Source organism: Pseudophryne corroboree, chromosome 6, assembly GCF_028390025.1.
Source record: "Pseudophryne corroboree isolate aPseCor3 chromosome 6, aPseCor3.hap2, whole genome shotgun sequence".
In the NCBI taxonomy this organism is placed as follows: Eukaryota; Metazoa; Chordata; class Amphibia; order Anura; family Myobatrachidae; genus Pseudophryne; species Pseudophryne corroboree.
The window spans coordinates 599,254,878-599,277,560 of NC_086449.1; the positions used below are offsets into that span (position 1 = coordinate 599,254,878).

General features: G+C 43.9%; 1 protein-coding gene across 3 annotated transcripts in view; it reads right to left on the bottom strand.

The window, feature by feature from the left end:
* Positions 1–22,683, bottom strand: part of HTR4 (5-hydroxytryptamine receptor 4) — a 908,015-nt gene that overhangs the window by 228,662 nt on the left and 656,670 nt on the right. For all 3 annotated transcript variants that reach the window (XM_063928019.1, XM_063928018.1, XM_063928020.1), the window contains one exon: positions 8,703–9,271. In XM_063928019.1, the coding sequence (XP_063784089.1) occupies positions 8,703–9,271 (569 nt within the window). The remainder of the gene's footprint in view (positions 1–8,702; positions 9,272–22,683) is intronic.

Consider the following 22,683-nt stretch of genomic DNA (forward strand, 5'->3'; position numbering starts at 1 on the left):
TTCCAAGACTGGATGTAAGCATGTTCCACGCAAGCAGCTTGCAAGAGAAATACACTCAATTTACTTCTGACTTTGCATCGGGCCCAAGATGTGCACGCAAAACATCATTATCAGAATACTGACGCCCTGCACTTCTTTTTCTTCCCTCTCGAGAGATGCCTCTGCACATACAGTATCTGAAGCAGAGCACTGTGAACAATGTAAATGTCATATTTATCATTAATCACATTTTCAGTACTACCTGGACGCAATATACAGATATGCTCCCCTTCATCTTACAGCTGATATCGGCGATTCATGCCACATTTGTTATGAACAGTGTGCTCACGGCTGTGATGGGCACGTGCATACACACATGCTTCCATCCGAAAACATGGTGCCTACACATGCTGCCACTGATTGCGGCAGGGTATGCGAATTTCCTGCCACATTGCGTACACCCGACCATCAAATTCATGTAGGACGAGAAAGGACACATCTCTAAGTGCCCAAAATCGCATTGCAGTATGTGATAATACCACCCGGATGTATCAATGGGCACAGTCAGCAAGAGAGTCCCTAGCTGTGATGTGTTCAGGATGAAAAAGCAGTATCAGTCCTCTAACTGGATTCCTGCAAATGTGCCATCTACTGACAGAGCACGCATGGCAGCTATTGCTGGGGACCCTCTCCTGTTGAGTTGTGCAAAGTGTGACCTATCGACTGCAGTAACTAACACTGTCTTCAGATGGCATTATCTGCGGTAGCCAAGCTTAGTAAAGCTGTAGAAACCTATGGGGGCTTCTGTTAGACATGGAGGGCTGTGGCCTTTGTTGGAAATGGAGGTATTCCCCCGAAAATGGGTGTTTTAGGTGATTATGCTGCAAATATTTCATGATAAATAGGTTCCATGCACTCTTGCTGCTTTTATTATATAACATATGTAACTGTTTGTAGTAAAATACTGATTGGTTTACCTAATGTCTGATTTCAATTAATTATGAGAGTGAGGGTATGGTGGTACTGTCTCTGTGGATGTGAGGCTTTTTATGTTTGGAGTATTCCAAGAAATTCATATCTCCACCTAAGTAAAGCCGCAAAATGAATAAGATTAAATTATAGAACAAGACTGATGTAAAAGTATTTTAGCAAACAAGTACAACAAGGAATGACCATAGAGGGATCCTTTTCCACCTCTTTATCACATTACAATATTCATGCTCTGCAAAATGAAATCTAGTGTGCTACTTACTCTTTTCTGCCAGTGCAGGAGAAGGAAGTACAGGAAGGGCATAAGAGGAAGGGGCGGCACTTGGATGCTTGTGTTGGTGCGGTCAGCCTGAAATGTACCAGTAACTGCAAAGTATTTCCACTGTACTGTACCATATGCCTTCTTTATAAGAGTGTAAGTGGGTAAGACATGCACATACTGCCCCTGTAAGCTGTTCTACTTAGTAAATATGTATACAAAACAGCAATAAAAAATTAAAGAATGTCATAGTGGCTCTTTGGGAAAGGCATCTACAGTATATAATGCTTAAGTATGACAGTGGCTGGTATGAAAAAAATTTCACCCTTCATATATAGTGTGGGAGGCATAACAAACCTGTATTTAAAATTATTTTACTCAAGAAAAATGAAACGTGCGGCTCAGCTATAATAGATTTGTAGTGTATTTTTGCCTCCTTACAAATAGCAAGCGGAAGACTGGTGTTTTTTTTGGGTGAGAAACACTGAAATAAAGAACTGATCATTATCTGAAAGTTTCATACAGGAATATCACAATACTGACAGCACTATGGTTTATTACATATGACTGCAAACTGTGATTTGTAAAATACTGTGTAAGGGTGTAACAATGTAAATATATGTATTTCAAAGGCATGTACAAAGAGATTGACTTAAATGTATTATGTTTTATTCAGACGGAAGTTTATTAAATAAAGATTAAGCATTTAATTTTGTTTTAACCCATTTTTGCCCAAGGTTTTTATTTCAAACTAAAATGACATTGTTGATACACATAATGTATGATACAAAAAAAAAGTCTTTGATAACGAAAGCTTTTTTGATAAAAAAAAACAAAAACATTGTTCCCAAATGGAAACACTAGGATCGAACGGGGTCATATCCTTTCTTCCCATTTGGGAACATTGGGAAAAAATTAGTTAGAAGCAAATATTGCCATTGCAAAGCCAGATTAAGGGGGGGATGCAGGGCATACTATACCCCGGGCCCCCCTCTGTCAGGGGGCCCCCCAGCCAGAGCACACTGACATCACTCTCTCTTATGCAGCAGCAGAACCAGACAGTCAGAATGGGAGCAACAGCAGTATCAGATTTCATGAACTATCGACGGAGCTTCCCAACCAGAGGAGAGATAGGAGGGTGGAGATAGCTATTTCACATAGGAGAATGTACTGTATAGTTAGGTGGTCAAAATTGACTTGAAATGAATTGTATTAATGCTAATAATACTGCAGGAACAAAAACAGTTCCAAGTTACATGATTTTAGCTGTTTTAAAATTTTTTAAAGAAATCCGAAACAAAGGCCAAAATCAAACTGTAGTTTTGCCAAAACTGAAGATAAAACAAAAACATTGAGGGTGGTTTTGCCAAAACAAAAATACGGGGGTCTATGCAAATCTGTAGTAAAACAGGTGTTGGTAAATAAAATGATTTTACCCTGTACAACAAATAATTTCTGCCAGATTCAGCGGCTGTTCCGGTCTTTAGCTTTAATATAAGAAGCCTATTTAGCAAGCGTCGCAGCAGTATATGGAATATTTCTGTTATAGTTCCTCCTTCATCCTTAATAAATAAAGGAAATTTATGAAATTGCAAAACCTGAGGGCTGACATACTGTACTGTACATTTCCATTAATCCTAATACCGCTATTTATATTTACCCAACTTGAACATACTTAGTGGACACTCACAATTTTGGGAATTGTTTTTAAAAACCAATCTGCTCTTACTTTTATAAGACTGATTGTCCACCTGGGAAAGTGCATGATGGAATGAGTGAATTAATATCACATTTATCCACATGTATGTCTCAAATTACATTATGATGGTGAGAGAATGTTGGGACTGTATTTTACAATGTCACAGTTAATGTGTTGTAATCAAGTTGAAAAAAATCTTAGTGGTACTGTGTGCGCGCAAAAAAATGAGCATTGCCATGGAAAATAGGGGCGTGTCAACATGACATGCCATACATTTCTCGTCAGTTTGGGAACATTCTTTTTCAATTCCATATAGTACATCTACAGTAGTGCCAGTTATTCACATTACATCACACATCAGAGCCCCTTATACTTGCTACGCCACACAACAGAGCCCCTTATACACATTACATCAAATAGCAGAGCCCCTTATACATGTAACGCCAGACAGCATATCCTCTTATACACGTTACACAACACAAGAGCCACTTATACATGTTGCGCCAAACAGAGCCCCTTATATATATTACGCCAGACAACAGAGACCCTTATACACGTTATGCCAGACAACAGAGACCCTTATAAATATCTTAAGAAAATCCAAAGGGGTTAGAGTGGGGCCACAGGGGGGAGAGTGGGATCACAGGGGGGTGAGTAGGGGACACAGTGAGAAGAGTGGGGTCATAGAGGGGAGAGTAGGGGACACAGGTGGGAGAGTAGGGGACACAGGAGGAGAGTTGGGCACAGCAGTGGGGAGAGATGGGCCATACTTACCGATATTCTGGCTGCTCTCTGCGGGAGAGAGCAGCCAGGTCGGCTCAGCGGGCGGGCAGGGGAGGCTGTGCTGTAAAGGAGGGGGTGGCCGGAGGCGGGACAGGGGCAGAGCAAGGGTGGAGCAAGGGCGAGGTCACAGTGACACCTCCTTTAAGCCACACCCCCCGCTCTGTAATGCCGCGATCACCGGCATTACACTGCAGGGGGGCGTGGCTATGATGAAGCGATTCAGCAAGAATCGCGTCATCGACTGCCCGGACCGCCCACTTTACACACTAAGTGGGCGGACGGGCAGGGGGGACCCCGCAAATCGGGAGACTTGCCTGCTCTTCCTGGGGGCCGGGAGGGTCACCCGATTTTCGGGAGCCTCCCGGCCATTCCGGGAGAGTAGGCAAGTATGAGATGGGCACGCAGGGGAGAGAGTCGGGCACACAGGGGGGAGAGTAGGGGACACAGGGGGAAGAGTGGAGGGCACGGGGGAGAGAAGGAGACACAGGGGGGAGAGTCGGGCACACACGGGGATAGTAGGGGACACACAGGGGAGAGTCGTACACACGGGGGAGAGTAGGGCATGCGGGGGAGAGTAGGGTCCACATGGTGAAGAGCGGGGGGGAGTAGGAGACAGCGCGCATCACAGCATCACACGGTATGAAGTGGTGCAAGCACTCACCTGCAACACTGGCCGTGCACCAGGGGGAGAAGCAGCAGCAACATCCCCACAGACAAATCCACTGTGGCATCTTAGGAGTAACTGGGAGGATCACACTAAGGACCCAGTATCCGAGTTGTGCAAGCAGCTGCCCCCAGCTTGGCTCTCTCCCGATCAGTCTCATGTCTCACAGATCAGGGACATTGAGCTGCTTCAGCTCCTCTTTCTTCTGCAGGCGGGAGATGTGGATCGCGCTTAGCGGGATACTCATGCTGCTGCGCCTGCCGGGTGGGGAGGTGGGGTGGGGCTGGGACGCACAGTGACAGCGGGCACACAGCAGCAGGCGATGAATGGCGGCTCAGGCGAGGGAGACCCGGGAGCAGCGATAACGGGAGACCCGGGAGCAGCGATAACGGGAGGTTTGGCTGCTGGGCGGTACGGCGCACCGGCTGCCAATATCTTAGCAGTACGCCGTACCGCAATACTTTCACCACTGGTTGTAATGTATCTACAAATGTCCTTCCTTGCATAATCTGATCCAACACCAGGTTTCAATGATGTGGAAAGTGATATTCCTGTGCTGTGGCTAAATGGTGTTTATAATAAGAGCTGAAGGTCCATTACCTATACCTGACAAATTATCAGGACTCCTCTCCGGGAGAAGCCTGGAGAGTAGATGCTGCAGGCAACTTCAGGGGACTAGGCTATCATGGCAATAGGCCCCACCCCCGTGGGGCCATGAGGAAGGCGCAGGGCTAAATTATGCAATTTTGTGTTATTTAGCTCCATCCGCTCAAAAATGGAACAGCCCACTCTTCTGGGGTGCAGGTGACTACCTGAGAAATCAGAAGTCTGACAGAATAGGCAATTACGGCATTACCTGATTTGTGCACAATAATATAATGTATACAAGAGATAATATTGTCTGGACGGTTCATAATGCACAATGGAAATACAAATATATGAAATGCTAATACAAACTTATGAATTGCTTATTGATTTTTAACATAAAATAGGAAACTTCTTTTCTACTGTAGTCCATATGGAAATGATAATATAACATTACGAAAATGAATCGACAAAACACTTATGGTTACGCAGTATACGCACTATAGATCCCGATGCCGTGCATAGTATTTCCATTATTTCCATCAATATATATATTGATGTATAGTATGCCATTTATAGTGATAATTACAGTCCTGCACTTCAGGTTATACATGAATAGAGCCCAAAGTGTTGTATCTAATCATATTATGTCTCTCGTATCTGACTCTTTAGTTGGATTTATCCCTGCACAGATCTAGGAGGCCCATTATATCTGTTATGTTGGTGATGAGTCATTTCTATCTGTGTGCCAAAAGTCATATCAGAGTTCTGAGAGCAGGAACACAAGGTGGGTGGCTGCTTCCATGTTTAAGCAATTAAGCATTTTGCAGCAGCTAAAATTTGTCAAGTTCATTAGGCAGAGCGCTTATCAACATCTTGGCGGAGATAATACAGGAGATAGAAAGGTGTTATTCTGGAACGTGACCACCAAATGTGGAGAAAAGTGCCTTTATGCCCAGAACACAGACGCACACATACATTATCTGCCTAAGCAGACGTTCATGATGCTGGCAGTAAGTCTCACCTGCACCTGGGACAGCAAGAAGGGGGGTGAGAAGTTTCTCCAATTATTGACCAAGCACAGTAAGAGCGTGTTCATGCAATTGCAAATAGAAGCAGATTAATACACAATCGCCTACATGCCTACAAAACCAGATTATTTGCAAGTGCTCTATGGTAGGCAGAAATTCTGTGGTGGTAGTGATGATAATGAGGACTGCCACCAGCAATTACAAACTACTTGTGATTGGCTGTTAGCGATTGCATTGCTGATGCAAAAGGTACTTTTTTGTTGCTTGGGCATATATTATGCTTTTGTGTGCTTATATTTTTCTTTCGTACATGAACAGAGACTGGAAGAATATACTATAGATGTGTCATCATAACCTAGCATCCATATGCCATACAACATGAGACCCCATAGCGACTAAGCCACTCAGAGAGAGATCCAGTATACCACTCAAAGGGGGAGAATCAATTGTTTGAAAAGTCAGTTGGGTGTCTGTTTTTTCCTATCTAATAGACAGGAAAAAAACAGACACCCAACCATCTTTTCAAACATTTGAATTCCCCCCAAAGTGTACTAGAGATGCTGGGCTGCGACTTTCACAGAATTTAGCTTTACACACATGCAAAGCTGCAGATATAGCACAATGGAACTTGGCATGAAAAAAACCCCAAACATGGCCGCTGCATTGGAGTCTTACTTACACAGATTTAAACTCAGTCGCACACAAATGTACAAATGTCACAAATTAAATGAATCAGTGTAATCTAGAAAAGTTGTTTTGTTGCTCTCAGATTATTGATTTATGCCAATAACATGCACATTGTGAGTGAGCAGGTGCAATATTTTCCCTTATCTCTCTACAGTGATCCTTAAAGAGTGGTGGGACTAGACGCTTTCTCCTACTCTCTTTCATGCCTATTCTGGGGTCATAAAACAAGATTAGCATAAAAAGGGGTCCGGCCACTACACAACGTGGGTCAGGGAAGCAAGATATGCCTATATACTAGATCTCCAACCAACGTAAATTAACAAACAACTATAATTCTAATTTACCATCCTCATACCGTAGCGAAGCACGGGTATTCAGCTAGTATGCTATATAGGAAGGAGATCATCCCTTTACTGGGAGGTGTTGAGACAAAAGCATTTCAAATTGAGAAGATTTTCTGAATACTGAATACAGTAGATGTCAAACATATTATACATTGGTTGAGTTTAATATATTGAAGGAGTCTATTTTGTAAAATGGAGGATTTCTGTCAATTTAATGCCCAGATTACCTTACAAAATATGACACAAATCCAAGATTGTCACTTTAGGTGGAAAAGACCAGGAGGAAAGTGTGAGGTATCCTAGATTAGTGTAAGGTCTGTAGGGCCATCTGAACATATATGCACACTGGGCAGCTGCTCAGGGCCCAACACTTCTAGGGGCCTTCAAGCATAGACAGGCTGGTGCCTCTGGAGCTTTGAAACCACAGGTTGGGTAAGATATGTTTTTTTATTTTATTTATTACAGTGACTGGGTGGATAGGGGCCTCTGTGCATTGCTTTGGCCGGTGCCTACAATGCGGTTAAGATGGCCCTGAAGGTGTGGTGTTGAGTTTCGCTCACATACTGTAGTTAGCAAACCTCTGCAGAAAACGTGAATCTCACACCAGAATGAAATTGACATATTCAGTTTCTAGATCCCACCAAACCAGAGTGAGACTAGTAGCAGCCTTTAGACTTGTATGTTACTGTATCTAGAAATGTGTGTCACAGGAGCAGTTATTGTACAAGACAGGAAACTGTTCCTTTGTACAGCAGGTTCCATCTGGTTCTGTCTGGCTGAACAAACTGTGAGGCAATTCACTGCCTGTGCTAATAGATTACAATTGTATAACCCCCTGCATATGTAGTCTGTCTCTTAATAGATTTTACAGTAGCTCCCTATTGTTTGCTTTTAACAGTGACTCATGTGCTACATTTCATGTATATTCATGTATATTCATATATGTATATTCATGTATATTCATGTGTAAAGTCAAATTCCGAAAAAAAACCCCAAACAAACATATTAACACAACTCTAGATCCTAAACAGATAATAAATCCTATAAACTTTGTTCATTGTTAATCCAACTGTCTATGAAGAATCACTAACTGTATATCATATAGGATAACACCAACAAGCAGTATTTTAAGGTAACAAGGCATGAATTACTATATAAAGAAATAATCACTAAAGCGTATTTGAAAGAAAATGATCCTGAAGTTGATATACAGAGGCTTAAGGGGTGCAACGCCATGGGATCTGTGTATGGATCACCAATACAAGCCCCCATTGCCCCAAAGAGGCTAGAGCATTACCACCAACCACCTAGCAAACTTTTGCTATGGCATACCCCCAACATGACCTCTCCAGGAGGGACAAAATGCTCTACTTCTGGACTTTTCTCTTAATTTATGATTGCCATCACCTGTGTTTAACAGGTTACTGGGTAAGAAAGGTGTTTCAGCACAGGTGATGGCAATCCTAAATTAAGAGGAAAGTCCAGGAGCAGAGAATTTTGTCCCTCCTGGAGAGGCTCATGTTGGGAGGTATGCTATGGTGATGTATTATTCCACCATGATGCTATCAACAGTCTTATGTATTCAGTACAATGAGAATAGTATACTATAAAGCACGAAATGTTCGTATGTATTGGCACAAGCAACTAATAAACATTTTTAAAAGGTGTAAAGCGTACTTACCTAAGTACATGTGTGGATCCATTAATAGTTGTGGTTGAACATGGAATGGTTTGTCCCAATATTGAAGGCCTTCGATACTTCTCATCTCCACAGCACAAAATAATGAGGAAGGCACGCCTGAAAGACTTGTTCAGAAAGGCATACAGGAAAGGGTTCAACCCTGAATTTATGTATCCTAACCAGAGAAATGCTGTCCACAGCTGTCCTGGTACAGAGTAGTTTATGAAAGGGTCAATCACATTGGTGATAAAAAATGGGGCCCAACAAAGGCAGAAACAGCCCATGATAATGCACAATGTCTTAGCAGCTTTGGTTTCTGTCTTCATTCTGTGTGTGGTATGTTGATCAGGATGCTGATGTCGATGGTCCACTGGGGCTCCAGCCCGTTGTAAAACTCCAATTTGTCTGGCATGTTCTCGAGCTGTGAGGTAAATGCGATAGTAAGCAAGCACCATCAAGAAAAAAGGAATGTAAAAAGCTACCACTGAACATGTTATAGCATACGGCTTGTTGACCATAAAGATACAGTATGTTGAATTGGAATCTTTACTGAATTTTCTCTTTTCTATCTGAAAAAAAGCACAGAGAGATGTGAAAATGTTTTGCTGTAACGGTATAACGAACCTTCTTCTTTTAAAAAAACAAATATGAGCAGACATAGAACAAGATCACTCAAAAATAAATCAGAGAATATTATTTCCATACTTTAAAAAGAACATTTGAGGCGAGAATTAATAATTTCCAAGTTTGCCGGAGGTGCGGGATACCGGCCGAACTCGGATGTTTTCTTAAAGGGCCAATCATTTACAAGGCAAAACCATGCCTTGTAAATGATTGCCGCTTTAAAAAAACATCCGAGTTCGGGCGGCATGCTGACCCTCCAGAAAACTTGGACGCTGTTACATCTCGCCTATGCACTAGCAATACTCGAGTCATTAGCCCTACTTACTGTATCACTTACCATGATTTCCACCTATGTCTGTAACATGAACTACTGTACAGTATCCTCAGATTAGATCATAAGGAATTAAAGGGAAAGAAAATATTATGTACGTGAACTTTTCTACTGCTAACATAAGAGCTGTCCTGGTAAATGAGTGATGTATGTGTATCATGGGATCATTGTATTTGTTGTTGAACCTTATTGAATTGGCAAAGGTAAGTTTATGGTGGGACTATGCTGTCTCGATGTCTCCCTCCCATGTAACGTCAGTATCTATGGGCCTAATTTACTGGTGAACACAACGCCGACGTTTGCGAATCTGAGCATTTTTGTTTTTTGTTTGGACTGTGCATGCAGCATAGGTGAACTGCATAAACTCTAACCTGGATTTTCAAAGGCGGTCGCAGCGAAGACTTGGACGCAGAGTGAATGACAGACAGGGAGCATTTCTGGAGTGAGTGAAAAGCAAGCATGTTACGACCATTTTGGGGAGCGTGTCTGAGCCTGTGTCTGTGTACGCAGTTACAGTGGCTCTGGCAACAATTAGTTTGCACAGATGATGGATGGTGTGACTAATGTCTGATGGTGCATCTGTGTATGCCAGCAGTGGAAGGGAGAAGCTGTCAGTGGGCGGGTTAATACAAATTCCTGCATCTGTGGCATTAGTATATTTTGGCAAATCCACTGCGCATGGGATTACAGTCACAGTGGGATGTGCATGCTCCTCTGATCAGGCCCTATGTCACTGTGCAGTGCATGTACAATTGCCTTAGTTGCAGCGTGGTACGTTATAGATTTACAGTAAGCTCGCTGTCTCTTACAGAGGTACAGTATAATTAGCACCACAGCCTTTCATCAGTTTGGCAGCCTTGCAACTAGAGATGGCAGAATTTAGTTGTAAGTGTTCCCAATCCTACCTCAATCCCAACACACAGAACTGGTAAATGTCCAAGATGGAGCTAAAGCGGAAGTCAAAGAGTCTATTGCTGTAACTTTGCTACTCATAGCCTGTTCTGCCATGTACTGTAATTACATTTGTACGCAATGGGTGTGATTCAGAAATGACTGTAAACCTGATGGTTTATGTACATCTGTGATGGTGGGGCACCTGCACCATATGCAGAGCAGCTCCTGCATGGTCACATGCAGTGCCTCAGAAGCTGTGGCCTGATTCACAAGCTGCCAGCTCTTGCGGGCTGGGGGGTGGGTTGAGCTAGTCAACCTTCCCAAAAAGGTGGCGTATCACTCCTGTTTTTTGGGAGTGGCAAATCCGGGGTCTGCGTCTTCAGATTTCCAGACCCCAGCAGCAAACAGCCCAGACATGCTGCGTAACCTGAGGGTTATTCAGATGGCTGATGTTCATGCAAGTGATCCGATGCTCAGCGATGTAGAGAGGGAGGCTGGGTAATGCAGGGGGCGTGGCATAATTATGGACACTGTGGCCACACCCACTTTAGAAAAAAATTAAAAATAACACATGCCCGATCTGACGCGGCACCTGCATTAGGGGGCGCCATTTGCCCCTCACACTGATCAGGCAGGCAATGGAGGACTGCTGTAGTTTAGCATGCAGTGTGTGCTGGTTGCTGGGGAGAGAGAGGATGCTGGCAGCTGACACATGAGGAAGGGAGGGTGAAACCAGTCCGCCGCCGGGCCTCTCCAGCATGCCCGGGCCATTAGTACCCACCTGCTGATGCTGCATCTTTGGACACAGCAGCAGATGACACAAGCATGCAGGCCATGACTGAGGACACCTCATGCTGCTTTTTCATATTTTTGCACATCAGCTGTGTCCAGGCCCGTGTTGGCACAACTTTGCTTATCTCTGTGCCCAACACTCTCCTGTGCTATTGGGGGCCCTTCTTCTTTACTATCTAACTCCACTCCTTACGTCATGACACTGACATCTTACAGGCAGCTGTGTTTTCACTTAAGTAATTACACCAATAATTTCCTGAGAACCTTTATAATGTAAGCCTTCTGATGACGTGTTTGGCTTTGTTGTGAACACTCCAATGTTCTTATGGTTAATAATCACATAAAGAATAAAACAAGGTTCCTGGTCCTAGTTAGTAGCAACTTAAATATGTAAAACATTAATACATAAAGAGGATCACCTTTTATAACAACTAGTAAACATTATCATCATCATAATCTTTTATTTATAAGGAACCACAGTACTCTAAAGCATTGGATAGTTGATATAATAAATCACACCAGACCAAAGTATGCATAGAAAAGAACAAGGACATACAAGTTTGTAGAAGATGCACACATAAGTCAAACAGTAGACTGAGGGCTCTGCTTGTGATAGCTTACAGACTGTCACAAGAAGGTAATGCTGAGAAAATAAGAACGTGAGAGATGGAGTGATTGCTAGTAGTGCACAGAGGAAGTAGTATCAGTTGGGGTAGGATAGGCTATAGAAAAGAAGTGGATTTTGAAAGATAGATGGAAAGATGGTTGTGGAGAGTCTGGTCAAGTTGACTAAGGAGTTCTCTGAAATGGAAGCAACAGGGTCTTGGAGGTGGGTGATAAAGGGGGTAGTCAGAGAGGAAGGAAGAAGTAGGAGAAGATCTAAGAAACCCCTTTCATACCAAAAAAACCATGTCCATTTATTGAAAATGGTTTCAAGCTGTGTAACAGTGGCTTGAAACCCTGTTCACACTGCAGGCTGAACCTGGGTTATTGCCAGCTCTTCCCTCTGACAGCACCTGGAGATGACATCATCTCCAATTGACAGTGATCTGGCTCTCCATATGGCTCTCCATATGCTTTTAGAATGACTCTGGTCGGACACGGGTCACACTGTTCATACCGCAGGTTACCTGGGTCAATGCCGGGTACGACCCTTGTAGCTACCAGGGTCAGTTTCCTGGGTAACAAACACATCCTGGGAAGACCCTTTCACACTTAACCTGGACCCGGGTTGCCCCACTAATAACCTGGGCTATAAGTTTGGATAATGATGTATCCACATTTGAAGAAGAATTGTTCCACAATTTGAAATGCGTTATTCGACAATTCAAAATACAGTGCTGAGATGCATAGCATGGATTTCCTCAAGTACTGCGGTTTCCTCCCACACTCCAAAAATATTCTGTCAGGTTAATTGTCCCCCGGCAAAACATTAACTCTAGTGTGTAAGTGTGTGCATGTACATGTGGTATGGAATATATGGCCAGATTTATGAAGCCTTGGAGAGTGATAAGTAGCACAGTGATAAAGTACCAACTAATCAGCTCTTAACTGTCATTTTTCAAACCCAGCCTGTAACATGGCAGTTAGGAGCTGATTGGCTGGTACTTTATCATCATGCTATTTATCACTCTCCAAGGCTTCATAAATCTCGGCAATATATTGTAAACTCCACTGGGGCAGGGACTGACGTGAAAGGCCAAATATTCCCTGTAAAGTGCTGCGGAATATGTGTGCATATAAAATATTATAGTTACAGGTCTGATTCCATAGGATCTGGTGCCAAAAATGGGAAAATGCTAATGGAATTAAAAATATCCTGTGTTCAAATGCATACACCTCTTATCACAGGTATATTTAAATCCTTTTAAACCATCATATTGAAATAAAGAAGGTAATATATTCAATTTCATTAGTTCTATCTACAGTATTTTCTGAATTAATCTGCAGGAAAGAGTAGGAAGGATAGTAGACCGTTACAGAAAGGGTGCCACACTCTATTTAGCCCCAGTAATAATAATCTGCCTGATTCACTTCCTTTGTTCCCTCTGTCACTCAGGCAAATCCTAGTGTTACAGAGACTATGATCATGTAGAAAACTTTGATTTTGCCTTTAACCTTATTCTTCTAGTTAATTTCAATGACTCATTCTTACGTTTCAGCAGCTGAATGTGTTGCTAAATTAATTTAATGCTTATCTGACAATATAAATGGGAAGTATTTATAGAAGAAGTGTGGAACAAAGTACTAGAAAAACTATTAAGGCAATGTGACATCTGTGAATGACTCAGATTTCTTGGGGTGGATTTATAATATTGAATACTTTAGGCATTGGTAAAAAATGTAAATGTCTTCTGTAAGAAGCTACTGCTATAACTGGGAATTTGTCAAAAAACCTATAACTGGCAGTGGAGAATTTACCATTAAGCACATGAGGCTCGTGCCTAGGGGCAGCCCTTGGATGGTGGTGGCACTTGGATGCTTGTGTTTGTACTGTCAGCCCAAAAAGTACCAGTAACTGCAAAATATTTCCATTGTACTGTACCATATGCCATCTTGAATGGAGTGAAAATTGGTAAGATATGCACTGATTGCCCCTGTAAGATGTCCTACCTAGTAAATATGTACACATAATAAAAAATAAAATGTCATAGTGGCTTTTTTTATTCTATTAAATTGGCTATCATCAAATGATGGCTTATATCGAATCAATAAAAATAATAAAATAGGCGAGGGGTGGGTGTTACTATTGTGCCTAGGGGTGCCCTCACCCCTAAATCTGCCCCTGATCAGTGGCAGATTTCCCATTAGGCACGTGAGGCATGTGCCTAGGGGTGACACTTGTTTGAGGATGGCATTTGGATGCATGTGTTGGTACGGTCAGCATGAAATGTACCAGTAACTGCAAAGTATTTCCACTGTACTGTACCATATGCATCTTGATTGGAGTGAAAATGGGTAGGACATGCACTGACTGTCCCTGTAAGATGTTCTACTTAGGAAATATTTATACATAAAAAAATTAAAAGAAATCTGTGGATTTTTAGTTATTCTATTAAATTGGCTATAATTAAATGAGAGCTTATAACTAGAGATGTGCGGCGGGCACTTTTCATGTTTTGTGTTTTGGTTCTGGTTCCATGCTCGTGTTTTTGGATCTGGATTGGTTTTGCCGAAACCACCCTTTCGTGTTTTGGTTTTGGATGTGGATGATTTTTGAAAAAACAACAACACATAAACACAGCTAAAATCACATAATTTGGGGGTAATTTTGATCCTACGGTATGATTGACCTCAATAACATTAGTTTGCACTCATTTCCAATCTATTCTGAACACTGAACACCTCACAATATTGTTTTTAGCCCAAAAGGTTGCACCGAGGTGGCTGTATGACTAATCTAAGCGACACAAGTGGGCGGCACAAACACCTGGCCCATCTAGGAGTGGCACTGCAGTGGCAGACAGGATGGCACTTAAAAAAATAGTCCCCAAACAGCACATCATGCAAAGAAGTAAAAGAGGTGCAATGACGTAGCTGGATGACAAAGCTAAGCGGCACAAGTGTGTGGCACAAACACCTGGCCCATCTAGGAGTGGCACAGTAGTGGCAGACAGGATGGCAGATTTAAAAAATAGGCCCTAAACAGCACATAATGCAAAGAAGTAAAAGAGGTGCAATGAGGTAGCTGGATGACTAAGCTAAGCGGCACAAGTGTGTGGCACAAACACCTGGCCCATCTAGGAGTGGCACTGTAGTGGCAGACAGGATGGCACATAAAAAAAATAGTCCCCAAACAGCACATCATGCAAACAAGTAAAAGAGGTGCAATGACGTAGCTGGATGACTAAGCTAAGCCACACAAGTGTGCGGCACAAACACCTGGCCCATCTAGGAGTGGCACTGTAGTGGCAGACAGGATGGCACATAAAAAAAATAGTCCCCAAACAGCACATCATGCAAACAAGTAAAAGAGGTGCACTAATGGCAGATACTGGACGCACGTCTATCACCAGCATAGTTGTTATGGCCTCAGTAATCCGCTTTGCAACAGGGTATATATATATATACACGGCAGTATCACTGGAATTATATGGCAGTACCACTGGACATATACGGCAGTATCACTGAATTTATATGGCAGTACCACTGGACTGGATTTATATGGCAGTATCACTGGACTGGATTTATATGGCAGTATCACTGGACTTATACACCAGTACCACTGGAATTACATGGCAGTACCACTGGACATTTACGGCAGTATCACTGGATTTATATGGCAGTACCACTGGACATATATGGCAGTATCACTGCACTGGATTTATAAGCCAGTACCACTGGATTTATACGCCAGTACCACTGGACATATACGGCAGTATCACTGGAATTATATGGCAGTACCATTGCACATATATGGCAGTATCACTGGACTAGATTTATATGCCAGTACCACTCGATTTACACGGCAGTACCACTGGACATATAGAGCAGTATCACTGGATTTATACGGCAGTACCACTGGACATATATGGCAGTATCACTGGACTGGATTTATACGCCAGTACCACTGGATTTATATGGCAGCACCACTGGATATATACGGCAGTATCACTGGAATTATATGGCAGTACCACTGGACATATATGGCATTATCACTGGATTTATATGGCAGTACCGCTGGACATATATGGCAGTATCACTTGACATATACAGCAGTATCACTGGACATATACGGCAGTACCACTGGACATATACACTAGTATCACTGGATTTATACGGCAGTACTGCTGGACATATACGGCAGTATCGCTGGACATATACGGCAGTACCACTGGACATATACAGCAGCACAGGGACACCACCACTGGACTGATGCAGGATAACACAGCACCACTGCACTGGATTGTACTTATACAGCAGCACTGGACATATACGGCAGTATCACTGGAATTATATGGCAGTACCACTGGACATATATGGCATTATCACTGGATTTATATGGCAGTACCGCTGGACATATATGGCAGTATCACTTGACATATACAGCAGTGTCACTGGACATATACGGCAGTACCACTGGACATATACACTAGTATCACTGGATTTATACGGCAGTACTGCTGGACATATACGGCAGTATCGCTGGACATATACGGCAGTACCACTGGACATATACAGCAGCACAGGGACACCACCACTGGACTGATGCAGGATAACACAGCACCACTGCACTGGATTGTACTTATACAGCAGCACTGGACATATGGCAGCAGATGACACCGCCACTGTTAATGGACTGATTCAGCACAAGACACCACCACTGGACTGATGTAGCACAACACAGCATCACTGCAATGGACTGGACTTATACAGCAGCACTGGACATATGGCAGTAGAGGATACCACTACTTTGACTAGACTGATGCAGCACAAGACATCACCACTGGACTGATGCAGCACAACACAGCACCACTGGATGGGACTTATACAGCAGCATTGGACATATGGCAGCAGAGGACACCACCACTATGACTGGACTGATGCAGCACAAGACACCACCACTGGACTGATGCAGCACAACACAGCACCACTGGACTGGACTTATACAGCAGCACTGGACATATGGCAGCAGAGGACACCCCCACTGTGACTGGACTGATGCAGCACAAGACACTAACACTGAACTGATGCAGAACACTGAGGATGGAGACACGTCCTATCTCTACACTCTCCAATGCCAGAGTGAAAATGGTGGCGACGCGCGGCTCCTCATATGGAATCCAAACCCCGCGAGAATCTGACAGCGGGATGATGACGTTTTGCCTCGTTCTGGTTTCTGAGTCAGACGGGAACACCCGAGCCTGACTCTGATCGGGGAGCGGGTAGTGAAGTTCGCCGGGGGAGGGGGGGGGGGGGAGGGGGTTCGGTTCTCAGGGAACCGAACCCGCTCATCTATACTTATAACCAATTAATGAAAATAATAAATTGGGCAAGGTGGAGGGGAGTGAGGCAGCTGTTACTGTTGTGCCTAGGGGCACCTTCACCCCTAAATCCGGCCCGGCCTTGATAACTGGGGAGCGCAATCTTTATTCATCTGAGAGTCACATAAACAGATTATACTCATTGATTTAAAGAAGTAGCAATAAAACTTAAATTGCTTAAATATATAGAAGTCCCATCAGGTATAGAAGTGTGTGCAATATAGACAATGGAAGGAGATCCTGCACCAAGATTAATTTATTATCTATTAACAGCTTCATATATAGCACAGCAAATTCCGCTGTGCTTAATAAATATTTCCAATAAGGGACCTTACAGATAAGTATCACAAACAGGGTGTTATTGTAATAACACCAGAATGTATTCTGTTGTTGGTGCTACCCACTGATTCATGCATATATACTAAAGGATCAAAGATAAAAGGAAATCAGTTACCAAGAGGGTGCACTAGGGGGGTCATTCCGAGTTGATCGCTCGCAGACGATTTTCACAGCAAAGTGATCAGGTGAAAAAATGGCATTTCTGCGCATGCGTATGCCCCGCAATGCACACGCGCTACGTACGGGTACAAAGCTCTTTGTGGTTGTGCTCAGGTTCTAGCGAAGTTTTCCTTCGCACTGACGGCTGCAAGAAGTTACTGGGTGTCAACTGACCATTTTCAGGGAGTGTTTGCAAAAACGCAGGTGTGTCTGAAAAAACGCAGGCGTGGCTGGGCGTTTACTAGGTAGGTGTATGACGTCAAATCTGGACATGAATAGGCTGAAGTGATCGTAAGCGCTGAGTAGATTCAGAGCTACTCTGAAACTGCACAAACTGTTTTTGTAGAGCTCGGCTGCACAAGCGTTCGCACTTCTGCTAAGCTAAAATACACTCCCCAGTGGGCGGCGGCATAGCGTTTGCACGGCTGCTAAAACTAGCTAGCGAGCGATCAACTCGGAATGACCCCCAAGGTCCCTACTTAATAAAATGTAAAAACAACTTTTATTAGATATGCCTTAAAAAGGTATAAATACCTTAACTTCAGTCAATTCTAGTCATTTCTCATATATTGTTATTCTAATATCTGATTTTACAGGTATGCCCTACAATAGGGCTCTTGCAAGTGAAATATAATGAAAATAAACAAGAAGAGAAAACGAAAAAGAAAGAAAATTTTATTAAATAAAGATTAAAAACAAGGCTGTGCACTGTCTTCATTCATAAATGTATTACATATAATCTTATGTGTGTTTGAGCTGGTGTATTTGCTCAGATTCTTTGTAACTTATGAATTGTAACAATTCTTCTATGATTACACGAATATGCTCCTCTAGTGTTACAGGGTAACACAAGGTGACCTGATATTCACAGCTCTGGGCTTCTTAAGCTATTCGTGTTCACTTATACCCCTTTCACACCAGAAATGCAGGGACAAAACCCGGGAATTCTGCCACGGACTCATGCAGGGACATTCCCGGGTTGGCACCATTCACACCTGCATTTTTTGCCGAGACATCCCGGGTCTGCACCTTTCATACTGAACCCGGGATGGCCCTATATTTTCTGAAAATGGGCGTCTCAGAAAAACCACAAGACCAGGAAGTGCCCTGAATAGCCAATCAGCATCAGCAGAGGCAACCCGGGAAGGTGGGACATGTCCCTGCACCATTCACACTGTCCAGGGTCCAGGGACGATCCCGGGACCAACCCTGGTCGATTGCAGGGTTGAAAGGCAGGGACAGAAATCCCGGGTTTTTGTCCCTGTACCCTTTCACACCAAGAAATTTCCCGGGTTGATGCGCGTACATGTGTTTTAACCCGGGAAATTTATGGCTGTGTGAAAGGGGTATTAATATAAGCTTCATATAGTTCTTATATTTAACATTGTAGAGTTGTTATCATAGCCACATTCATTCAAAGTTAATATATATCTGACACAATATAACGGCAAATAGCTACAGTATATATATTCTGAATTGCACCAGTTTATACTATTCTCTGCATAGAGCATTAGAAAACACTGTATTCAACATCATAACCATTCAGCCTTAAAAAAGATGTAATAGTGTAATTGCTGATTCAGTACATTTACATAGTGTGACCTACACTCAGTGGCATAGCCAGAGCTTTGTAGGCCCCGTAGCATTGGCAAACACAGGATTTCTACAGCGGGGTTTCTAAATACAGTACACAATCTCCCACTCTGCGGTACATTGGAGCAAGTGCAGGAGTTTGGCAAGCGGTAGAAGAACCTAGTACCAACCCTGGACATTAATGTACACATTGGTCTTTTCATACACTGGATACTGTACTGAGGGGGTCATTCCGACCCGATCGCTCGCTGCAGTTTATCGCAGTGCAGCAATCGGGTCGGATCTGCACATGCGCCGGCGCCGCAGTGCTTGCTGGGCGACCGAAGGCCGTTGTAGTGTAGCGATCGCCCCTGCCTGGGCGGAAGGGGGCTGGACGGCGGCATTAAGCCGCTGTTTAGGGGGCACGGTACAGCCAACGCAGGCGTGGCCGGACCGTTGGGGGGTGGGCTGTGGCGGCTGCGTGACATCACACGCATCCGCTGCAACCTGGGCAGTGAGGAGGTTCACCCGGCCAGCCGCAGGAGCTGCGCTAGCCAGGAGTTACTCCTAAAATGCAAAAGCATCGCCGCTATGCAATGCTTTTGCATTTCTGCGGGGGGGCGGCACTGACATGCGGGGCGTACTATCCCTGTGCTGGGCCTCCCCCCCCCCCGCATCTCTGAATCATCTCTGAATCTAAATTTAGCACAGCTACGATCAACTCGGAATGACCCCCTGAATACAGTGTTAATATTTAACACTATAAATGGTCTATATTATAGGCTGTATCAAACATATTTAACTAATATAAATAAAATAAGTGGTCATGTAACGTTAAATATCCCATAATGAATAAATATATAAACATTAGAGAACCATTAGTGGACAGAACTACACTTTCTAAGCACACATTCTTCCACCTCATTGTAAGATTACTGTCTCTTCTACCTAGTAGCTACTAGCTGGTCCAGTGCACTGATTGAGGGTTCAAATCCACACACAGAGCAAACTTGGTAGAAGACGCTGCTACCACTGTGCATGTGCAACAGCTCCGCTCTGTCCCTTAAACTGAATGTTGTGGCGGCAGCTCTACTAATCGTATTATACTCTATTTGCTATTGTTGTCATAATCCTAGTTGCTGGCCAAGAGGAGAGGGGTTTCCATGCAACCGGAAACCCTCCCTGCGTTTGCCTATGCCATAGCAACATTTTGAAGGGGCCCATGTCCCAATGCTCTAGATAGACACCTCTCTGCAGCAGTTGTTAAAGTTATGCCACATAATAGTGCCCTTGTTTTTTGTATGAACCATAGTAGTTCCCTAGTTCACGTTATATGACATTGAAGAGCTGCCAGTACACATTATGCAGATGACCAGTGGTGCAAGTAGAAAAAATGTCTTATAGGTACTGTGTGCATCGCATGCCCCAAAAATGGGCGTGGCCAAATGCAACATGGGGCATGGCCAATGAAAATGGGGGCATGGTACAGATATGAGGGGGGGGGGCAGATACATATATGATCCCAATAGTGGCAGATATACATTGCCCCAGAGTGCCAGATACACATTGCCCCAAAGTGTCAGATACACATTGCTCCAGAGTGTCAGATACACAAATGCCTCAGAGTGCCAGAAACACAAATGCCCCCACAGTGCCAGATACACAATTGCCCCCACAGTGCTAGATACACATTGCCCCACGGTGCCAGATACACAAATGCCCCAGTGTCAGATACACATTACCCCACAGTGCCAGATACACAAATGCCCCAGAGTGCCAGATACACAAATGCTCCCACAGTGCCAGATACACAATTGTCCCCACAGTGCCAGATACACAATTGCCCCCACAGTGCTAGATACACATTGCCCCACGGTGCCAGATACACAAATGCCCCAGTGTCAGATACACATTACCCCACAGTTCCATATACACAAATGCCCCCACAGTGCCAGATACACAAATTCCCCCACAGTGCCAGATATACATTGCCCCACAGTGTCAGATACACATTGCCCCAGAGTGCCAGATACACAAATGCCCCCACAGTGCCAGATACACAATTGCCCCCACAGTGCCAGATATACATTGCCTCACAGTGCCAGATATTCAAAAACCCCACAATGCCAGATATACAATGCCCCACAGTGCCAGATACACAAATGCCCCCACAGTGCCAGATATACATTGCCCCACAGTGTTAGGTACACATTGCCCCAGAGTTCCAGATGCACAAATGCCCCCACAGTGCCAGATACACAATTGCCCCACAGTGCTAGATACACATTGCCTCACAGTGCCAGATACACAAATACCCCAGTGTCAGATACACATTACCCCACAGTGCCAGTACACAAATGCCCCCACAGTGCCAGATATACATTGCCCCACAGTGTCAGATACACATTGCCCCAGAGTGCCAGATACACAAATGCCTCCACAGTGCCAGATACACAAATGCCCCCACAGTGCCAGATACACAAATGCCCCCACAGTGCCAGATATGCAAATGCCCCCACAGTGCCAGATACACAAATGCCCCCACAGTGCCAGATGTACATTGCCCCACAGTGCCAGATACACAAATGCCCACACAGTGCCAGACATACATTGCCCCACAGTGTTAGATACACATTGCCCCAGAGTGCCAGATACACAAATGCCCCCACAGTGACAGATACACAATTGCCCCCACAGTGCCAGATATACATTGCCTCACAGTGCCAGATATACAAATACCCCCACACTGCCAGATATACATTGCCCCACAGTGCCAGTTACACAAATACCCCAGTGTCAGATACACATTACCCCACAGTGCCAGATAAACAAATACCCTCACAGTGCTAGATACAAATTGCCCCACAGTGCCAGATACACAAATACCTCAATGTCAGATACACATTACCCCACAGTGCCAGATACACAAATGCCCCCACTGTGCCGGATATACATTGCCCCACAGTGTCAAATACACATTGCCCCAGAGTGCCAGATACACAAATGCCCCCACAGTACCAGATACACAATTGTCCCCACAGTGCCATATACACAAATGCCCCCACAGTGCCAGATATACAAATGCCCCCACAGTGCCAGATACACAAATGCCCCCACAGTGCCAGATGTACATTGCCCCACAGTGCCAGATACACAAATGCCCACACAGTGCCAGACATACATTGCCCCACAGTGTTAGATACACATTGCCCCAGAGTGCCAGATACACAAATGCCCCCACAGTGACAGATACACAATTGCCCCCACAGTGCCAGATATACATTGC